The 20,050-nt window shown below is 38.2% G+C and overlaps 1 protein-coding gene and 1 pseudogene across 1 annotated transcript in view; one reads left to right on the top strand and one right to left on the bottom strand.

The window, feature by feature from the left end:
* Nucleotides 1-20,050, top strand: part of LOC122751459 (phospholipid-transporting ATPase ABCA3-like) — a 211,829-nt gene that overhangs the window by 15,387 nt on the left and 176,392 nt on the right. Inside the window, 3 exon segments of the mRNA XM_043998522.1 lie at nt 7,745-7,861; nt 8,502-8,619; nt 11,861-12,034. Of these exon segments, the coding sequence (XP_043854457.1) occupies nt 7,745-7,861; nt 8,502-8,619; nt 11,861-12,034 (409 nt within the window).
* LOC122737327 lies at nt 925-1,712 on the bottom strand (annotated as a pseudogene).

Below are 20,050 nucleotides of genomic sequence, written 5' to 3'. Positions count from 1 at the left end.
TTTCCACCCATTGTGTCACTACAGAACTGAGGGACTTTAGTGGGCTGTCATGGGCAAATAATGTAATAGCCACCTTCTGGTGATGAGCTTCAACACACTCAGTTTGGTTGGTCCTACAACTGAAGACAGTCTCTCCCTATGACTGTTCTTATCCTTTGCAGCACATTAGAATCTGTCAGAGCTTTTAAGAACTCAGGGCCACTTCCATAACACTTGAGTTGTTAGCTTATGAATTAATGCATTATATATGTAAGCTTTTATAAAACACTTAAGTATTGATAATATGCTAAAGCTTCAGTGTGCTAGTTGTTTCTGAGGGTAATTGCCTCCAGGTTACCCTGACAGAGCAATAAATTAATAAAATGAAAAGAATTAGCAGTAGGATCATTCATAGTAAAATGGATGAATCTGTGTAAGCTCACTGACACATCCTAACCCAGTCCTGTCCTTTTCCCTTATAACTAATGACATGGTTTCCAAACCAGATAAAAAAGCTATCTGGTGACTTCTAATTTTTATCCTTTCAACTATCTTTTAATGAACTAAGCTCTTATTATCCCTAATTATCCATTAAGTTAGACTGACATAACACCCTTTGTTAGTTGTTTTATACTTGAGTCTTAAGTGGTCAGACAAACACTTTCACAAAATGGAGACAAATAATGTATACTTCTTGAATGCCTTCAAGAGGGTTTCAGTGTATTCAGCAATGAGAGCAGCTACAAGCTTTTTAAAAAATTACCACTCCAAAATGGTAAAAAGTCTCATAAAAGAATAGAAAATAGTGTCTCATCTATTTTCCAAGTTAATTTCAAATCAAAACAACAAATGTGTAGAACTGGGTCTTTGGTTTTGTTTTGTGACTGTAATAACTGTGTAGTTTTCTTGATATATTGTAGAATCTTTAAGGATGTAGAACTTCATTCAGTCAGCCAATCCAACAACCAAGACAGCATTTATGCATTCATCATTTTTTGGATTGTTGGTAACCTGTGCATATTTTCCCCATATAACTTTGCCTCCTTGTGTCACAAGGCCCAGTTCACTCGCATTCACTTCAATGACAGTGCCTTTGGTAATAACACCCAGAGTTGTATATAGTATGGAGAAAGGATTCTTCTTCATACCAAGTATGGGTAGGCAAAAAGTGTCTTTAAGTTCCAGATGAGTTACATGAGCCTTCTTAAAATGCAAACCCATTGGCCTAATGAATCTTTCATATTTTGGTGGTTTTCAAGTAAAGCCATCCCCAACAAAGAAGAATTTAGTAACCATTCTCTTCCAAGCATTCTTTTTTCTCTTCCCTTTATGAATAGCCTTTAACACTTATGTTTCTCTCTGGGCATGAACTTTTGGCAGGGGCACTTCCCATTTACCAGCTTTCTCTTTTCATTTCTATTTAATCATGTTGGAAAGGACTTTGGCATGGAACTGTCCCTCTCCAGCAGATATGCAGGCATTGCTCCTTGAGGAGTGTTTTCATCATTCTTTTGCTTGGTATTTCTCTTTTTGTGCATCTTGATAGTCATTTTCATCTGAATCTTCTCAAGATGCTGTTTATGGTAGAGTTTGGCCATTAGACCAGTCATTTCCTTTGCTTTCTTTGAACATTCATGAGCCTTTCAACTTTCCTTCTTTCTCTTTTTCTCATGGTAATCCAAGCGGTAGCCATACCATTTTTTGTGTAACTCTATGTATTTGTTCTGTGGCATGTTGACAGCTGGGGGCCCTTGGAAAAGCCATCAAAATGCATCCAAACTTCAGGCCTTCTGCCGTTAGATCAATCCTAATTTTCAAGGAGTTATTTTCTTCTGAGAGCTTTTGTACCTCCTTTTCCATTTGGCCAATTTGGCTTTTCAAGGCATTCTTTTCCTCCAGCTTTTTGTACCTCTTTTACCATTTGGCCCAGTCTGTTTTTTAAGGTATTATTATCTTCTGTAATTTTTTTGTGTCTCCTTTACCAAGCTGTTGACTTTTTTGTCATAAAAGCATTTTATCATTTTTCCAATTACATGTAAAGATAGTTTTCAACATTGGTTTTCATAAGATTTTTAGTTCCAAATTTTTCTCCTTCCCTCCCTTCCCTCCCCCTTCCTCAACACAGAAAGCAATCTGATATAGGTTATATAAGCACAATCACATTAAACATATTTCTACATTAATCATGTTGTGAAAGAATAATCAGTAGAACCAGTATAGTTCAATTCAGAACCCACAGTTCTTTTTCCCGGATATGGAGAACATTTTCCATCATGAGTCCTTTGGAGTTGTCTTGGATCATTATATTGCTGAGAAAGAATTAAATCTATTGTAGTTGATCATCGCACAATATTGCTGTTACTGTGTACAATGTTCTTGTTCTTGTTCTTGTTCTTGAAGTGGTTCTGCTCACTTCACTCAGCATCAGTCTACTTAAGTCCATCAGGTTTTTCTGAAATCTGCCTGCTCATCATTTCTTACAGCACAATAGTATTCCATTATAATTTATATACCACCTTACATTCATATACCACAACTTGTTCAGCTATTCCCCATTTGATGGACATTGCCTCTATTTCCAATTCTTTTTCACCAAAAAGAAAGCTGCTATAAATATGTTTGTACATGTGGGTCCTTTTCCCCTGTTTATGATCTCTTTGGAATACAGACCTAGTAGTGGTATTACTGGGTCAAAGGGTATGCCCTTTGGGCATAATTCCAGATTGCTCTCCAGAATGGTTGGATCAGTTCACAAGTCCACCAATAATGCATTAGTGTTCCAATTTCTCCACAGCTTCTCCAACATTTGTTTTTTTTTCCTTTTTTTGTCATATTAACCAATCTGATAGGTGTGAGGTGGTACCTCAGAGTTGTTTTAATTTTCATTTCTCTAATCAATAGTGATTTAGAGCATTTTTCATATAGCAATAGATAGCTTTGATTTCTTCATCTGAAAACTGCCTGTTCATATGCTTGGACCATTTCTCAATTGGGGAATGACTTGCATTCTTTTTTTGGAGGGGGGGTGAGGCAATTGGGGTTAAGTGACTTGCCCAGGGTCACACAGCTAGTAAGTGTCAAGTGTCTGAGGCTGGATTTGAACTCAGGTCCTCCTGAATCCAGTGCCAGTGCTCTATCCACTGCGCCACCTAGCTGCCCCTATGACTTGCATTCTTATGAATTTGTTTTAGTTCCCTATATATTTTAGAAATGAGGCCTTTATTAGAAACACTGGTTGTAAAAATTGTTTCCCAGCTTTCTGCTTCCTTTCTAATTTTTGGGATGCATTCCTTCTATTTGTGCAAAACCTTGTTAATTTAATAATATAATCAAAATCATTCACTTTGAATTTCATAATATTCTCTATCTTTTGGTTGGTCATAAATTTTTCTCCTCACCATAGATCTGAGAGGTAAACTATTCCTTCCTCTCTTAATTTACCTATGGTATCACCCTTTATTTCTAAATCATTTTTTATTATTTTCTTGCATCACTCTCAATTCTCTTCCCATTTTTTCCTCTACCTCTCTTACTTTATTTTCAAAGTCCTTTTTGAGCCCTTCTAGGGCCTAAGACTAATTCATATTTTTGGTTGTAGGAGCTTTGTCTTTGTTATGGTCTTCTGAGGGTGTATTTTGATCTTCCTTGTCACCATAGTTACTTTCTATGGTCATATTTTTTCTGTTTGCTCATTTTCCCAGCCTATTTTTATTTACTTTAAACCCTGTCCTTTTTTGGTTCTGCTGCTCCAGGAATTATGTTATGGCATTATTTGAAGGTATTTGGAATGGTCTTGGGGAGAACTCAGGTAAGTCACTGTCTTTCCTCCACCATCTTGACTTGATTTCCCCCCTCCCCCAGGATAGCTATAATTTTGAGGAAATTTTAGGAAGATGTCCTCAAAATAAGAAACATCTGCTTCTGAAATTTCCACTCATTACTTCTACTTGTGTTCTCTGTGGCCAAGTACAGTAAATTTAATAAACTTTCTACATGACAGCCCTTCAGATACTTGAAGTCCATCATGTCCTCCTCAACTCTTCTCTTGTCCAGCTTAAGTGTTCCCAGTTCCCTCAATTCATCCTTGTACAGCATTTTCTTTAGTTTTTCATCCTCCTGGTTACCCTTTTTTGGTCATACTTCCAATTTTCTGCGTCTTTCCTTAAATGTAATCTAGAACAGAATATGATATTTTAAATGTGAACTCAACATAAAGTATATTATCACTATACCTATCTCATTCTGGACACTTTACCTTTTATAATGCAGCCTTGAAAGCATTAGCTTTTTTGGCTGCTATATCATACTTATATTTAGTTGCTTCACAAAAATTCCCCCAAAACTTAAGTTCCTTTTCACAGGAAAACCTATATCCCTTCTATCCTTCACTTTTTGAAGTTAATTATGTTGAATCCAATTATAGAACATCATATTTATCCCTATTAATTTTTTTTGATTCAACTATTATTCTAGGCCTAAGAGGAACTTCTCTTGGTTTTGTCACCTACAGTATTAGTTGTGTTTGTGTTACCTGAAGATTTGATATTCATGTCATCTATACCCTCATCCCAGTAAGTCACTAATAAAAATGTTGAACCACACGGACCCAAAGGTAGATCCCTACTCAGCTAGTGACCTTCTTCCAGGCCAGCATTGACTAATTAAGATGACTACCCTTTATGTCCAATCATTGCATTACAAATCTACTTAAGTTTACTGTTATCAAACCTGTATCTCTCCATCTCAACCACATGGACATCACTAAAAGACTGAGAAACAAGCATAATTTCATCAAGAATAGTTCATACCTTACAAACCTCATTTCACTTTTTGACAGAATAACTAAAGACAGAACAGAGATATGTAATATTTATATGATGCTTAAATCTAACTATACCACATTTATTGCATTTATTTCCTGATTTACTTTTAGTTATTCTGTGCAATGAGGAAATGAGGTTAGTCAAGACTGACCCTTTTATTTATTTATTTTTTTTTTTTTGGTGAGGCAATTGGTTGACTTGCCCAGGGTCCCACAGCTAGTAATTGTTAAGTGTCTGAGGCTGGATTTGAACGCAGATTCTCCTGAATTCAGAACCAGTGCTCTATCACTGTACCACCTAGCTGCTCCAAAACTGACTCATTCTTGATAGAACTGTGCTGGCTTTTAGTGGTCACTGTTTTCCTTTAATAATGCGTTCATAGCTTTGCCAGGCATCAAAAGCCAGCTTACCAGCCTTCTACCTATCTTTTTTTTAACTGAGATAGAATTTGCCTTGTACCACTCCTATAATACGTCTCCTGTTCTATAGAATCTTTCATAATCACTGACAACATTATCAACAATCATATCTGCCAGTGTTTTTAGTGTTTTGTGAAATAGTTCTTCTGCACTTTGATTTGAAATCACTGAGGACTGTTCACTTGTGCCAGACTTCATTTCTAAGACTTGTCTTTGGTTTCCATTTCCCTCTTAATCATTATTGTTCTACATCTCCCAATCTAAATACCAATCTCTTTGGGAGAGAAAACAGAAGGAAATAAGTAGCTCATTATTTTTTTTTCTTTTCTTTCCTTCCTTCCTTTCTTTCTTTCTTTCTTTCTTTCTTTCTTTCTTTCTTTCTTTCTTTCTTTCTTTCTTTCTTTCTTTCTTTCTTTCTTTCTTTCTTTTTTTTTTTTTGTGGGGCAGTGAGGGTTAAGTGACCTGCCAGGGTCACATAGCTAGTGTCAAGTGTCTGAGGCTGTATTTGAACTCAGGTCCTCCTGAATCCAGAGCCCGTGCTTTATCTATTGCACCACCTATCTGCCCCCCCCCCCTTAATAGATCATTAACATACCATCCATCTCAAGTTGACCCCCTCTTATTCTTTGAAAGTCTTATCTCCCAGTAACCCCCATACCAATTTTTCATCCATTTTCAATATTGCCCATATAGCCATCTTGTTCTTCTTTGCTTCTTCTAAACGATTTTTAATAACTAAATTAAATCCCTATTACCTAATGACTTCACATTTTGGAACTCTGGATTTATTCCTGTATCAAGTTGCTTTAAGATATTTTAAAGCTACAAGTCTATGATTACTGGTGTTTATGATATTTCCATTTGTCCTAAAGATAAGGAGTGAAGTCAGCAATCATTCCTTCTAGACAAGAGGTTGCTTAAGAAATCAGTTACGTGATTCTAGTTCACCAAGTTATTCCAAAGCATTAACCTTAAAGTTTAGGAGTAGAAGCCTGAGTATCCTAATTTATACAAGCAGACCAAAATGGATATATAATATCTAAACTTTTAGAAAATATAATTTCTTACAATTTTTATCACTTTTGGGGTTAATTTTTTTCTAAAGTATGTTATAGTAAGGTATATTTGAAAAAATACTTCTCCTGGGGCAGCTAGGTGGCACAGTGGATAAAGCACCGGCCCTGGATTCAGGAGGACCTGAGTTCAAATACAGCCTCAGACACTTGACACCAGCTGTGTTACCTTGGGCAAGTCACTTAACCCTCATTGCCCCCCCAAAAAATACTTCTCTCTTGTTCATTTTTTAAAATTTAATTAACAAATTCACATTTACTTAATTCATGATATTGTTTTGTATAATTATATGCCTCAGAGCCTTTGTCATTCTTTTTTTTGGGTGGGGGCCGGTGAGGCAATTGGGGTTAAGTGACTTGCCCAGGGTCACACAGCTAGTAAGTGTTAAGTGCCTGAGGCCGGATTTGAACTCAGGTCCTCCTGAATCCAGGACCGGTGCTCTATCCACTGCGCTACCTAGCTGCCCCACCTTTGTCATTCTTAACTGAAAAGTTCTGATTTTTTTTTTAGTTGTCCTGTGATGTTTTTTTTTTTTTTGCATGAACTGGATTTTCAATGTTTATTTATTTATTTAAAGTTTTGAGTTCCAAATTCTATCCCTCTCTCATTCCTTCCGTCCCCCCCACAAGGTTACAAGCAATCAGTATAGGTTATACATGTGCAATTATATAAAACATTTCCATATTAGTCATTTTACATAAAAAGACTCAAGTAAAAAAAAGAGAAAGGGCAAAATAGCATGCTTCAGTTTGTGTTCCATCAATATCAGTTCTTTCTCTGGAGGTGGATAGTATGCTTCATCATTAGTCCTTTGGGATTGTCTTGGATCATTGTATTGCTGAGAGTAGTTAAGTCATTCACAATTGGTCATAGAACAATAATGCTGTCACTGTGCACAATGTTCTCCTGGTTCTGCTCACTTCACTATATATCAGTTCATAAGAATCTTTCCAGGTTTTTCTGAAATCATCCTGCTTGTCATTTCTTGTAGCACAATAATGTTCCATTACAATCATATACCACAGCTTCTTCAGTCAATCCACAATTGGACATTCCTTTGATTTCCAATTGTTAGCCCCCAGAATAATCTCAAGAGATTCTCTTTCTACTTATATCCTGGTTTTAGTATTTTCTACTGATCAGTAATTGGGATAAAATTGGCCACCGTAGAACAGACCTTCTAAGAATACAGTTGGTTTTTTGTTTTGTTTTGTTTTTGTGGGGCCATGGGGGTTAAGTGACTTGCCCAAGGTCACACAGCTAGTAAGTGTCAAGTGTCTGAGGCCGGATTTGAACTCAGGTCCTCCTGAATCCAGGGCCGGTGCCCCTGAGAATACAGTTAAATAAAAAGTACCTTTAATGGAGTTCTTGATAGATTATTAAACAGTTTTCTATTTGTGTATTAAAATGTTAGGTCTCATACCTTTTGACTTTTTTGACTTCTAACAGGAGTACCTCCGCATAATGGGACTTAGCAATCTGTTGCTATGGAGTTCATATTTCTTCATGTACTTCATGTTTCTTCTTTTAACCATCATTTTGCTAACTGTGATATTGTTTGTCAAGGCAAGTATCTCATGTTTTGTGTTTGTTTTAGTTTCATTGGGGAAGAGAGTGGAGGTCATACTTTATTGTTGAGTAGGAGGTATTACACTATTGCATTGATGTAACATCAAATATATGTATCATCAAGGCAACGATAGTGTAACTGAGGGCCTTCCCTGGCAGAATAGAATAGCAGGAGAAAAGAAGATCCTGAAGGGTTAGAAACACAGAAGCTCCACAATCCCTCCCCACCCACACCAGGGAAATGCAGTTGAAGATGTTAATAGCAGAGTGTAATAAAGGAATTCTGTTGCTGCCTGTTGGGGAAAGAACCTAATATTGGTAGGTAGTGCTGAGGTTATTAATTGAATTAAAGGGAATTGCTGACGATTCTGCTGTGGAAGCCCTGATATTGGTCATATATACTTAATCTCTAGGGAAATATTTGATCAATTTTTAGGGCTCAACAGGATTGTCTTTTCTGTAGTTATAATTCATTTATATTCCCTTTTACTATATTTCAAACAATGGATAGCTTATTAATTGTTTTAGTGATACTACAGTATTTAAGGATCTATTTCTTTACCCCATTTTACCTTGTCTTCTTATAAACCACACTTACTTATATAACTGAATTGACTTATTGGATTTTTTATGGTAGATTGCATACCTGCCAATAATCCGCTACAGTGAAGGATCTTTGGTGTTTTTCTTTCTGATCTGCTCTGCCATTGTTTCCATATTCTTTGGCTTTATGATCAGCACATTCTTCAGCACTGGTGAGTCTAGAAGCCCATCTATTCCAAATTCTCCAGTAAAATATAAGCTCCTGGATGGTAAAAATTATTTTCTTTGTTTCTTTGCATCTACCACTGTCTTACTCAAGGTAGGTGCTTAATAAATGTGTGTTAAATGGAGATTTTGTAAAGAAACTCTAGGAGTATGTCTAGCTCTTTGTAGGAAATAGGAAGGCAGCCAGGAGGGGAGGGAGGGAGGGAAGGAGAGAGAAAGAGAAAGAGAAAGAGAGAGAGAGAGAGAGAGAGAGAGAGAGAGAGAGAGAGAGAGAGAGAGAGAGAGAGAGAGAGAAAATATGAATATGAATGAGAAAGTGAGAATGATAGAGGGGGCAATCTGTTGGAGAAGTTAGAACAAAATGGGATCACTTGTTTATGTAGAGAGGTTAGCCTTGGCGAGAAGGGCTATCTCTTCATGTGAGACAGAAATGAAAGAGTGGTAGGAGGTGTGTGGTGATATGAAGTGAAGAAGAGGGAAGGAGAAGGAGCTCTCAATGAGTGAATGCTCTCCATTTTTTCAGTAAATTATGAAGCAGGGTTCTCAGTTGAGAGGATGGGGGGAAAGGTGCCATGAGGAGAAATAAAAAAGGTTGAGAAGATCTGCTGTAGAGAATGGAATAGGGAGTTAATTAGAGAGGTACAGAAAGATTGCTCCGCCCCAGTGGCAACACAGTTAAGATGTATAACAAAATTGTGAACCCAGTCCAGATGGTTGCGTGATTTTTTTTTTTTTACCTTTGTGTAGCAGCTCATACTTAGGAGTGAAAGCAGCAGATGGTAGAATGATAGAAAACTGAGGCTCACATGACACAATTTTGCAGTATGATAAAGGGTCAAGGAACTTAATAAGAAGACAACTTAGAGTTGAACTTGTTCACCAAGGGGTAAAATGGGTAAAGGAGAAGAGTATAGCTAATGCAGGAGTGATGACCTGGGAGAGAATTGAGGGATTTAGGGATTGGAGGTCAGTGTGGATGAAGAAGAGAGTATAGTGGTAGAAGGCAGAGGGAGATGTAGAATGTCAATAGATTATGATCAGATAACGGATTTCAAAGTTCATAAACATGGAAGGTATATATTTGTGAGTGATGGCTAGATCTAGGTTGGGAATATCTTTGTGGGTGCCTGAGATGGTGTGGAGCAATAGGTCATATGAAATGCATGATGGAATGATGGTGTTTGTTTTGCACAATGCCCCCAGAGTTGTTTAGACATTGGTGAATGTGGTAGTAGAATATCTGGCCCAGGAAGTGATTGTTTGCCTTGATGATATCTTCATCTACTCCCAGGACCCATATAGAACCATAATAATAATTAGCAGTTATATAGTTCCTTATGATTAGCCCAGAACTTTTCAAATATTATCTCATTTAATCATCTCAACAACCCTGAGAGGTAAGTGCTATTGTTGTCCCCATTTTGTATATGAGCAAACAGGATGAGAGAGGTTAAATGCCTTGCTTGGGGTCATATAGTGAGTATCTTAAGGCAGGACTCGAACCCAGGTCTTCCTGACTCCAGGTCCAATGCCCAGTCTACTATATCACCTAGATGCCTAATTAGGATAGCTTACGGATATGGAATTCCAGCAGTACATAATAATTTTTCAATGAAGCTATATAGATAAAGCAAAGTGGAGGTTGTACTCTACCTAGGACAAAATGGCTTGCTTCAAGCCATTCTAAAAAGATTCAAGACCCCATAAGCTATGCTCCTAGGACTTTAACATGAGAATTTGGCCAGGTCCTTCCAACTAGCTGTGGAGAATGCTAAAAAGCTGTGTGTAGTGGAACTTCTCACCTTTTGTCAGCTGATATGATTCCCATTCTGGCTCATCCTCCTCTACCACCCACTTACCTTCACCCCTAATAGATGTGAAGTGTCTAATTAACATGCTAGCAAACATTCATAGAGTCCTGAACTCCAGTTTTCATAATTACCTCATCACTTGGTGTAAGACCAGAGTTCTGATATAGTAAAGCATGTTAGTAAAAAAGCTGTCCATATTTCACTTGCCATATCTATCCTCCTTTACAAACTTCAAGTGAAAAAAGAAATAAAAACACCACTAGGGTTCCAGATAGCTGAAGTTTCCTACCAGAATTTCAGTTTCCTGAGGTTGTTTTTTTTTTTTCGGACCAGTCTTGTGATTTTCCTGGTCTAGGGTACTTCCAATGAGGAAATTCCCTCTATGAGTGGAGATTGGCATCTACTCTGGGTTTATAATCTTTTTAAAAATTGCCTTGGACACTGGAAGGAAAAGGGACTTTCCCAAGGTCACACAGCCTGGAAACGTTAGCAGAAGGACTTAGAGATAATAAATAGTACTACTATATTCAGTCCTGGCATGCTTACCTCTAGAGTATTATACTCAGTTCTAGGTGCCTCAAATTTAGAAAACATTGACAAGCTAAATGCTAAAAAATGCTTAAAATACAAAAAAAACCCCCAAACAAACAAACAAAAACCCCATAGAACAATCCTATATAAGGATTTGTGAAGAAACTCTGTATGTTTAGTTGGAAAAAAGAAAGAAATATAAAGGGGACATGACAGCTATTTTCAAGTATTTTAAGGACTTTCGTATAGAATAGAGGGACTATTCACAAAGGATAGCATAAGTAGACTTGGTTATTTTTAGCCCCAGAAAACAGATCCATGAACAGTGGATAGATGTTGCAAAGAAGTAGATTGGTGCTTGATTTATAAAAACCTTACAAACTCTTTAGAAGTATCCAAACCCCAAATGAAATGCTTTGATGTAGGTAGTGAGGTCTCTGTCATAGGAAATTTTAAAGTAAAAGCTGAGTGACCATTTGTCAGGAATTTTGTAGATGGGTATTCCTGTCCTGGTACTGATAGGATTACATAACTCCTCATATCTCATATCCTCATAACTCACTTTGGTGAGTCTAATATTTTTCCACATAATTTTGCACTTCGAGAATTTCTCTTCCTATTTGAATTTTAAAGTAGTCATTCAAAATAAAACTTTCATGAATGTAATGATTTGTCCTTGGTTAAATTGTTGTAAGAGGCCATAGTCTTTTAATACAGAAGAGCAATTGTCAGAATAAGTTTCCTTCAGTTTTTATGAATGAAATATTTGATGGCTACCCAAACACTTTGGTTATAAAACTGCCTTATTGGATTAGAAAAGGGGGGTTGTGCTTTAAGTTACTGCATATTGTTTCACGATTTCTATTTTCCCTCTCCAAATTTCTAGCCAATACAGCTGCTGCTATAGGAGGTTTCCTCTATGTTATCACCTTCCTCCCATATCCTTTCATCCGTTCTTACTACAATGTGCTGAGTCTTAATAAGAAGCTGTTTTCCTGTCTTCTTTCAAATGTTACAATATTCTTAGGGATTCAGATTCTAATTACCTCTGAAATTACAGGTAAGCATTCTCTACCATGATCAACCCTGCCCTCTCCCCAAGAATGGAATGAGGTTTTCAAGAGTGGGACTGCTTTGTTTCTGTCTTTGTATCCCCAGTGTGAGAGGCAGCATGGCCCAGTGGATCTCAGAGTGAGGGGACCAGGTCCTGCCTCTGACACATGTTCATAAGTCATTTAAATTTTCCATGCCCCAGGCCACTCTCTTTTAGACTGGAAGTTGCTAACCTGCATTGGTAGACAGTTTCCTCACTTAAGGTTCCCTATATCACCAAAATCACAGCTCTAAACAATAATAAACTCCCAGTATATCCCAGTGCCTTGCAAATCATAGATGTTTGATAAATGTTTAAATTGAATTGAATCGGGGACCCCCCCAAAAAAAATTGAATTGAATCCCTTTAGAGTCCTCTCTTTGCTGATTTGATCCATAGGTAAAACTAGGTCATGACAATGACATCCTGTGGTTTTAAATAATAATGATTATGTTAACTGAACTTTTATAGCACCTCAAGGTTGACAGACTTACATGGAAGATTAAGTTCCTGGCTTTTCAGTGCTTTAAAAGAGATATTTTACAGTATTTTTGAAAATTACTTTTAATTAGTACAAAACAGAAGGTTTTATGATAAATACATTTGTGTTCAGTATATTCTTTCTAGGTTTCTTTCTTTTTTCTTTGGGGGGGCGGGGCAATGAGGGTTAAGTGACTTGCTCAGGGTCATACAGCTAGTAAATGTCAAATGTCTGAGATCAGATTTGAACTCGAGTCCTCCTGAATCCAAAGCCAGTGCTTTATCCACTCCGCCACCTAGCTGCCCCTCAGTATATTATTTCCAAGGAGAATCTGCTTTTCAGGGTTTCAATGCAGACATGAGGAGAAGATGAAAATGTTTGCCAATAATTGGTGGTCTATCGAGGACCTGAGCCTTTGGTAAACTATGGTGAACAAGATATATTGTTTGAAAACTTACTGTCTTAGATTTAGATTTATTTTTTATTATGTCTTTGAAAAAGGGGAGTGTGGTGTGGTGCAAAGAGTGCTGGACTTGGAATCAGGAAGCTAATTTTATTTCCTGGCTTTATGCTCTTACTGGCTATATGACCCTGGGAAAATCACTTAACTTCTCTCTCTCTCTCTCTTTTTTTTTATGGGGCAATGAGGGTTAAGTGACTTGCCCAGGGTCACACAGCTAGTAAGTGTCAAGTGTCTGAGGTTGGATTTAAACTCAGGTCCTCCTGAATCCAGGCCAGTGCTTTATCCACTGCACCACCTAGCTGCCCCCACTTAACTTCTCTATGCCTCAGTTTCCTCATATAAAAATCTGGGATAATAATGTCATCTACTGTTAAAGGTTGTTAAGAGGAAAGCATTTTGTAAACCTTAAAAATACTATAAAAATGTGAGCTACAGTTATTAAAATATAGTAACAATAGGCTTTTTTCTAGGAACAGAATAAACCTAGCAAATTTGTTCATATTTTCCTGGCATTTTATGAATCAATTCAAAGTGAGCTTAAACTGTTAAGGGAGGAGGAAAAATGGTCAAAATGGTCCACATAGATCTGACAAGCTATGGAAAAAAGCAAGTATAACATAAAAGAATATTACACAAAACAACTAGTAATTTATGAGAAGTGATATTCAAAAGGATCCTGAAGGGAAAAAAAAAACCTCATGACCTCAAATAGCTATATATAAATACAGAAAGTATGGGTAACAAATGGATTAAATTAGTCATTTTGTCCTCATAGGTATTACAGAGACTTGGTGGAATGAGATTCATGACTGTAGTATAGTTCTTGGAAAGTATGCATTATTCAAGAGGAATGAATTAAATAAAGGGTGGTGGTGTGGCAGTATAATTTAAGAAGAAAATTCAGATGGGAAATAAGATAGGGATCATTTTGGTGACAATCAACAAAGAGAAAAATAGAAGAAACATTGCTATAGAACTACAGAGCACCTGTATCAGGAGAATTAAAGGGGTGAACACGTGGATGGCAAAGATATAGCTAGGATAGATGGTGAGATAGAATGTGAAACATAATTGGGTCTGGGGCCAAAGAGAGATATAAAGTGGCATGTGAGTTTGTCCTATCTGACCAATCAATACATCGTGTTTCCAGGATGGTAATTTCAAATCTGATTGTGATAAATTACTTAGGACATGGTTTCAAGAAGCTTCTTTGTTTGGGGTTTCAATAGATTGCTACAGGAGGTAGCCACTATTAACAAAGTGGGAAGTTTTACTGGTTCAGAATGGAAGAACTTCAGAGTTCATTTCCAACTTGGATTCCTGCCCTAGTAATTCCTCTACAGACTTTAGACTGAGTTAAAACCTGGAACTGAAACCCTGACTAGAGTGCTTATGACCACCTCTAGGCACAGGTCTCTTGCTCAGTTCACTCTGCACCTATGACTCAGAACAGTTGACACTGATTTGGGCACTCTGTAGAAATTTAGGATCCTCTTTGCTGTGTTTGAGACCTCTTCTTTCATTGACTTATAGCTTCCCCTTGGGATAGAGTCCCCTCTGTAACATGATCTTCACCAGATCCCTCCTCAATCTCTGGAGCCCTGTCTCCCTATATTGACCTGGGCTAGAAAAGTGACTCACTATGATTTTTTCTTGTATTTCTTGGTCAGGATTGTGTGTAGTGTTTTTTCTAGATCTGTTAGGATGACTTTGAGGGGAGTAGAGGGGAGGGAGAGAAAAGCATTATATACTTCTTTGCTGCCCCACCATATTGGCTTAGTCATTCTCTTCATTTCTTGAATATCCCTGTCACCATAATAGCTTTTTGATGGTGAGATTTGGTTTTTGTTTGCTCATCCTTCCAGCCTACTTTCTGACCTAAGCCTTTATGTTAGGGCCAGAATCTGTGAACTTCTGGAAGAAGGCATACAACAATGAGATCAGTACAACAGCTCTGTAGACCTTCAGTCTACAGAGACCACACTTTCCTTCAGATCCTCTCAAATACTGAGCTAGCTCTGCTAACCTCATCATCCACGTGTACATGCCTAGAAAGTACACTGCCAAGGTAAGTGAACCACAGTGTTCAAGATTTCTCCATCTGTTGTAACCAGTGGTTGCCTGTATGGATGGTGTGATCCTGGCTTGTGGAGAACCTGTGTTTTATTAGTGTTAATTATCAGGCCAAAATAAACACACAAAGCAGAGAATTAATCCATACTCTGTTGTGTCTCAGCCTCAGAAGTTTGAATGCACAATCCTCTACAAACACAGTTCTCCCTCCACTTAAGTCTTAGCATCTTGCCTTTTCAGGTTAAGTAATTTGCCATCAGCCTGGTAGATGACCTTGATGCCATTTTTGTCTTCAATGAAAGCATCTGATAACAATGCTGAAAACATTTTGCATGGGAGCAAGCGAATAGCCTTGCTTCACTCCACTGGTGACTGGGAAAGCAGGAGAGCATAGTCCATTATCCAGCACATGTGTAAACATGCCATCATGAAACTAATGTACAATACTGATAAACTCTGGGCAACTAAATTTTGCCATGATCTTCCACAAGCCCACATGACTAACAGTATCAAAGGTCAGATCGACATCGTGCATCGACCTCTGTTGTGCTCCTGACATTTCTTCTGGAGTTGTTGGGCAGCAAACACTATATTCACCATTCCTCAACTTTTTCTGAAGTCACACTGGACCTTGGGTAGAAGACCATCTTCCAGATGAAGGATTAGCCTATCAAGGAGGAGACTGGCAATAATCTTGCTGGCAATGACTAAAAGAGGGACCCTACCCTGTGATGGATAATGGAGGCATCCTTGAACACTTTGGGGATAACCTCCTCTTGCCATGTAACCTGGAAAATTTCAGCTTTTGTATGAGCTTCCAGTGGACTCCCTGCCTTGTAAATCGCAGCTGGAATAGAATCAGAGCCAGATGTTTTGCCACAAGAGGACCCTAATGGCATCATACCTTCTTCAGTGGGATGTTTGGCTAGAGAGGGATCAGCATTGATTAATGATGCTATGTTGAGAACTGAGTTTTGAGAACACTATGGAAGTGTTCAGCCCATCTCTCCAGAATCATATCCTTATTACTAATCAGTGTGGCTCCATCAGCATTGAGTAGTTGAGATCTACCATAAGTCTTTGGCCCATAAATAGCCTTCAAGGCATCATAAAATACTTCGGATTTTTACTATCAGTATAAACTAAACTTCCTTCTTACTGAGCCAAAAATACTTTATCTCTCTAAACGTTCCTTGCACTTTACTTTTTTCTGATAAGAAATTTTCATTATGTACTGACTGCTTATGAGCATCTAATTGGTGATGGCCAGTACTAAAACAATTTAAAACATAATTCTCTGTGTAAATACAATGTAGAAACTTAATAACTCATCACTGAAGGTCAAGCATTAGAGAAACATCTGTTCAGTAGAAATTCTAATGTTCAACTAAAGATTAGCACAAATTCACAGCAGAACAGGATCCATTAACCACAGTATTATTTACATTCCTTTTAATTCTTAGTAATTTTTTAATCAATGAGCGGTTAAAGAAGTCTTGGGAAGACCCTCTTTCATTCCTTACCTCTGATTTACCCACAGCTATTTTGTCAGATTACAGTATAATCTAGATCACTGGTATCAATACACTTTACTTTTTGGTTAATTTTTTGGCAGGGCAATGGGGGTTAAGTGACTTGCACAGGGTCACACAGCTAGTAAGTGTCAAGTGTCTGAGGCCGGATTTGAACTCAGGTACTCCTGAATACAGAGTGGGTGCTTTATCCACTGTGCCACCTAGCTGCCCCTGTACACTTTACTTTTGATGGAGTTAAACATTGCCATCTTAGAGACAGATGAACTATCCTGCTGAACCTTGTGTAGTTCTATTTTTTTTTATTTAGCTGCTTCTGAATTACTCTGTCATTTCCATTAAGCCAATCTTGATGTTTGTAAATGTTCTGGCCCAGATGAGTAAATGAGATTCTGTACTTCAGATCTCTGAAAGCTGCTCACTCCTTTTTGACTCCACTGTTGATAACAATGTGTTGGCTCAGCTTTCCTTCCAAAATTGCAACAACCTATTCATGCTTGGAGAAGTCCTCTAGTCTGTTGACATTAACTCTTCTGCTAGTTGTCTTGTCTTGGAGCCACCACTTTTGTTGAATTCAGATGTTCAGCTAGTAGAGGATAAGTCTATGATCAGTCCAGCACTTTGAGCCACACAATGCTGTCATCACTGTCACATCCTATCTGTTTGTTCTCCTTAAATGGCATAGTCTATTAAATGCCAATGTTTGCTACAAGGATGCATTTATAAATTTTTATGGTGTTTAGGTTAACAGAAGGCCATGTTGTTGATGAGGTCTTGAGACACAAGTCTTCAGTAGTTAAGTGATCATTGCTGTTGCTGTTTCTAACTCCCTTCCTTTCAAGGACTCCCTGCCATGTCTGATAGTCTGTGTCTACTCTGATGTTAAAGTCACCTAGAAGTAAAAACTTGTCCTCTCTGGGTACATTGATGTTGAGGGTCTCCATGTCTTCAAAAAGTTTTTCTTTGATCTTATTAGGGCTCATCATGGTGGGAGCATAGACAATTATAATGGTGGTGTGGTGCTTTCCTGAAAGTGGCAATTGCATTGTCATGAGCCTGTCATTCACTCTTTTTTGGGGAAGCATACAAACTTGTTGACTAGATTAATTTTGATTTCAGTACCTATGCCAGCTTCATGGTGCTTCCCATTTTTGTGCTCACTCCAGAAAAACATGTACCCAGCTTTGATTTCAGTAAGCTGGCCTTCATTTCCCAGCCTGGTTTCACTCAGAGGCACTATTTGGATGCAATAGTTGTTGATTTCTCTAACAATAAGAGCTGTTCATCTTTCAGATCTAACGAATTTTATGTTGTCCATAAGCACGTGTACATTTCATGTACCAGTGGTTAGTGGAATCATCTTTGCAAGAGTTTTTGTATACTTACTTGTATTTCAACCATAGGGTGGAATCTCTGCCTGCCATGGTAAGCAGCCCAGCGTTGGGTGAAGTAACCAATATATAGGGCACCTTTTCTAGCCCCTTATGCCAATAGGTAAGCAGTACAGTCTTTAAAAAGGCTCCTCAGAAACCCAGGGGTACTGCCAAATCCCATTCCTGCTTCAGTTCCAATGAGAAGATGACCCTATGGCCCGGATCATCTGTGTGCATGCTTGTGACTAAAGCTCCCAGTGTATCTGCACCTGTTGCTTTATCACTTGCCTGTCACCACAAGATTTTGAGTTAGGTAAAGATGGTAAAATGGTATTCCTGATGCCTTTTGACTTACACATAAATTGGATTTTAAGTGAGGCAGAGATGTAGAAAGTTGTCAGCCTCACTGTCTCTTCCAGAGTCATCGGTCTAGTAGCAAGACAAAAGTCAAGATGAATGATGATGGCTAGGGTGCAGCGGATAACCTTGGTGTTTTTTATGTTTAACCAAGCTCTAAGTGCTCCATAGCTCCTGCTTCAGTTGTCTTCATGGCCTTTGGAACAAATTGTTCTCATTCACCCATTCATGTGCTTGGGTAGACACACTCCTCCCAATGCACTGCCAGGTTTGAGACCCCTCAATTACCCTTAACCTGGCTTAGCCTCATCTGCTGAAATGGTTTACCAGGGTTTTGCAACTATACATGCTATAGCTTCTTGGAGCCACAAGTGAGAGTTGAGTGGGTGGCAGGTGGAAACCAAAAGTGGAAAACAGCCCTGAAAAGGGCTTGGCAGTTCTCATACCAGAAGTACTAGCCTTCCCTGAACATCCCTATACCCCAATAGAAGATGAAATACAGCCTAGTTCCATACTATCAATTTCTCTAATGATCTAGAAAATACACTAGAACAAATTCTGAAGAAAAAGTCACAATGAGTAATATTTTTCTAGGCTAGGGTGGCTTAGGGAAGGAAGAGATATTTGTGGATGCTAGGAATAACATCTGGCTAAGAACATTCATAGAGAACAAGAGCCAAGACAGGACAGAAAGTATGAAGGCAGAAAAAGATTCCAGGGGATCCCTGAACTAACACTGGGTACAGTAACAAGTACTGTCTAGCAGCTCTGTCACCTACTGCCTAGTCCAGATTCACAGATCCAGGGCAGAGAGCAAACTTGGGCCCTAGCTGGGTACCAATCAAGGAATAAGTTCCAGAACATAACTGTGTGTCTCTAAGGTCAGGAAGAGAACATTGAGTGCCTATCGTAGCTTTTAGCTCAGCATTAAGACTTGCAGATGAATAACTAGGTCAGGAGTCTCAGACCAAAGGTCATTTGAGAGTTTACTCAGTCTGAACTTGCAGAACCTGCCAGTAGGCTACCAGTGACTCAGTGCAGCAACAGTCAACTGAAACTCTCTCCCAAAGACTTAGTCAATGATATATCTACCAAACTACCAAAGGATTAATTTATAAAGCTAGAAAAATAATAATTTATTTGGAGGGGAAAAGGATAACAAAATTCATTCTGAGGTAATATCAAAGGAAATAATGATTTTTAAAAAGGACTGGTAGTAGAAAATGACCTATCAGTGACTGATCTAAAACCATACTACAAAGTCATAACTGTCAAAACATTTTGGTACTGGGTAAGAAATAGAGGCAGCTAGAAGACTCAGTGGATGGAGTGCTAGGCCTGGAGTCAAGAAGAACTGAATTCAAGTTTGACCTCATAAATTCACTAGCTACATGACCCTGAGCAAGTCAGTTAACCACTATTTGCTTTAATCCACTGGAGAATGAAATAGCAAACCACACCAGTATCTTTGCCAAGAAAAATCTATACAAGGTCATGAGAAGTCAGATTTGACTGAATGACTGATCAACAAAGAAACAGAGGGGTAAATTGGGGAATGGATTATATATGTAATGTACAGAAGCAAATGAGAACAGGAATCCAAAGATCCTAACTATTGGTTGCAAAACAAAAACTATTGGGAAACTGGGAGAATAGTCGGGAAGAAACTGGGTGTAGATCAATATCTCACCCAGTAGACAAGCT

Source organism: Dromiciops gliroides, chromosome 1, assembly GCF_019393635.1.
Source record: "Dromiciops gliroides isolate mDroGli1 chromosome 1, mDroGli1.pri, whole genome shotgun sequence".
Taxonomy (NCBI): Eukaryota; Metazoa; Chordata; class Mammalia; order Microbiotheria; family Microbiotheriidae; genus Dromiciops; species Dromiciops gliroides.
This window is presented reverse-complemented; position numbering and strand designations above follow the sequence as displayed.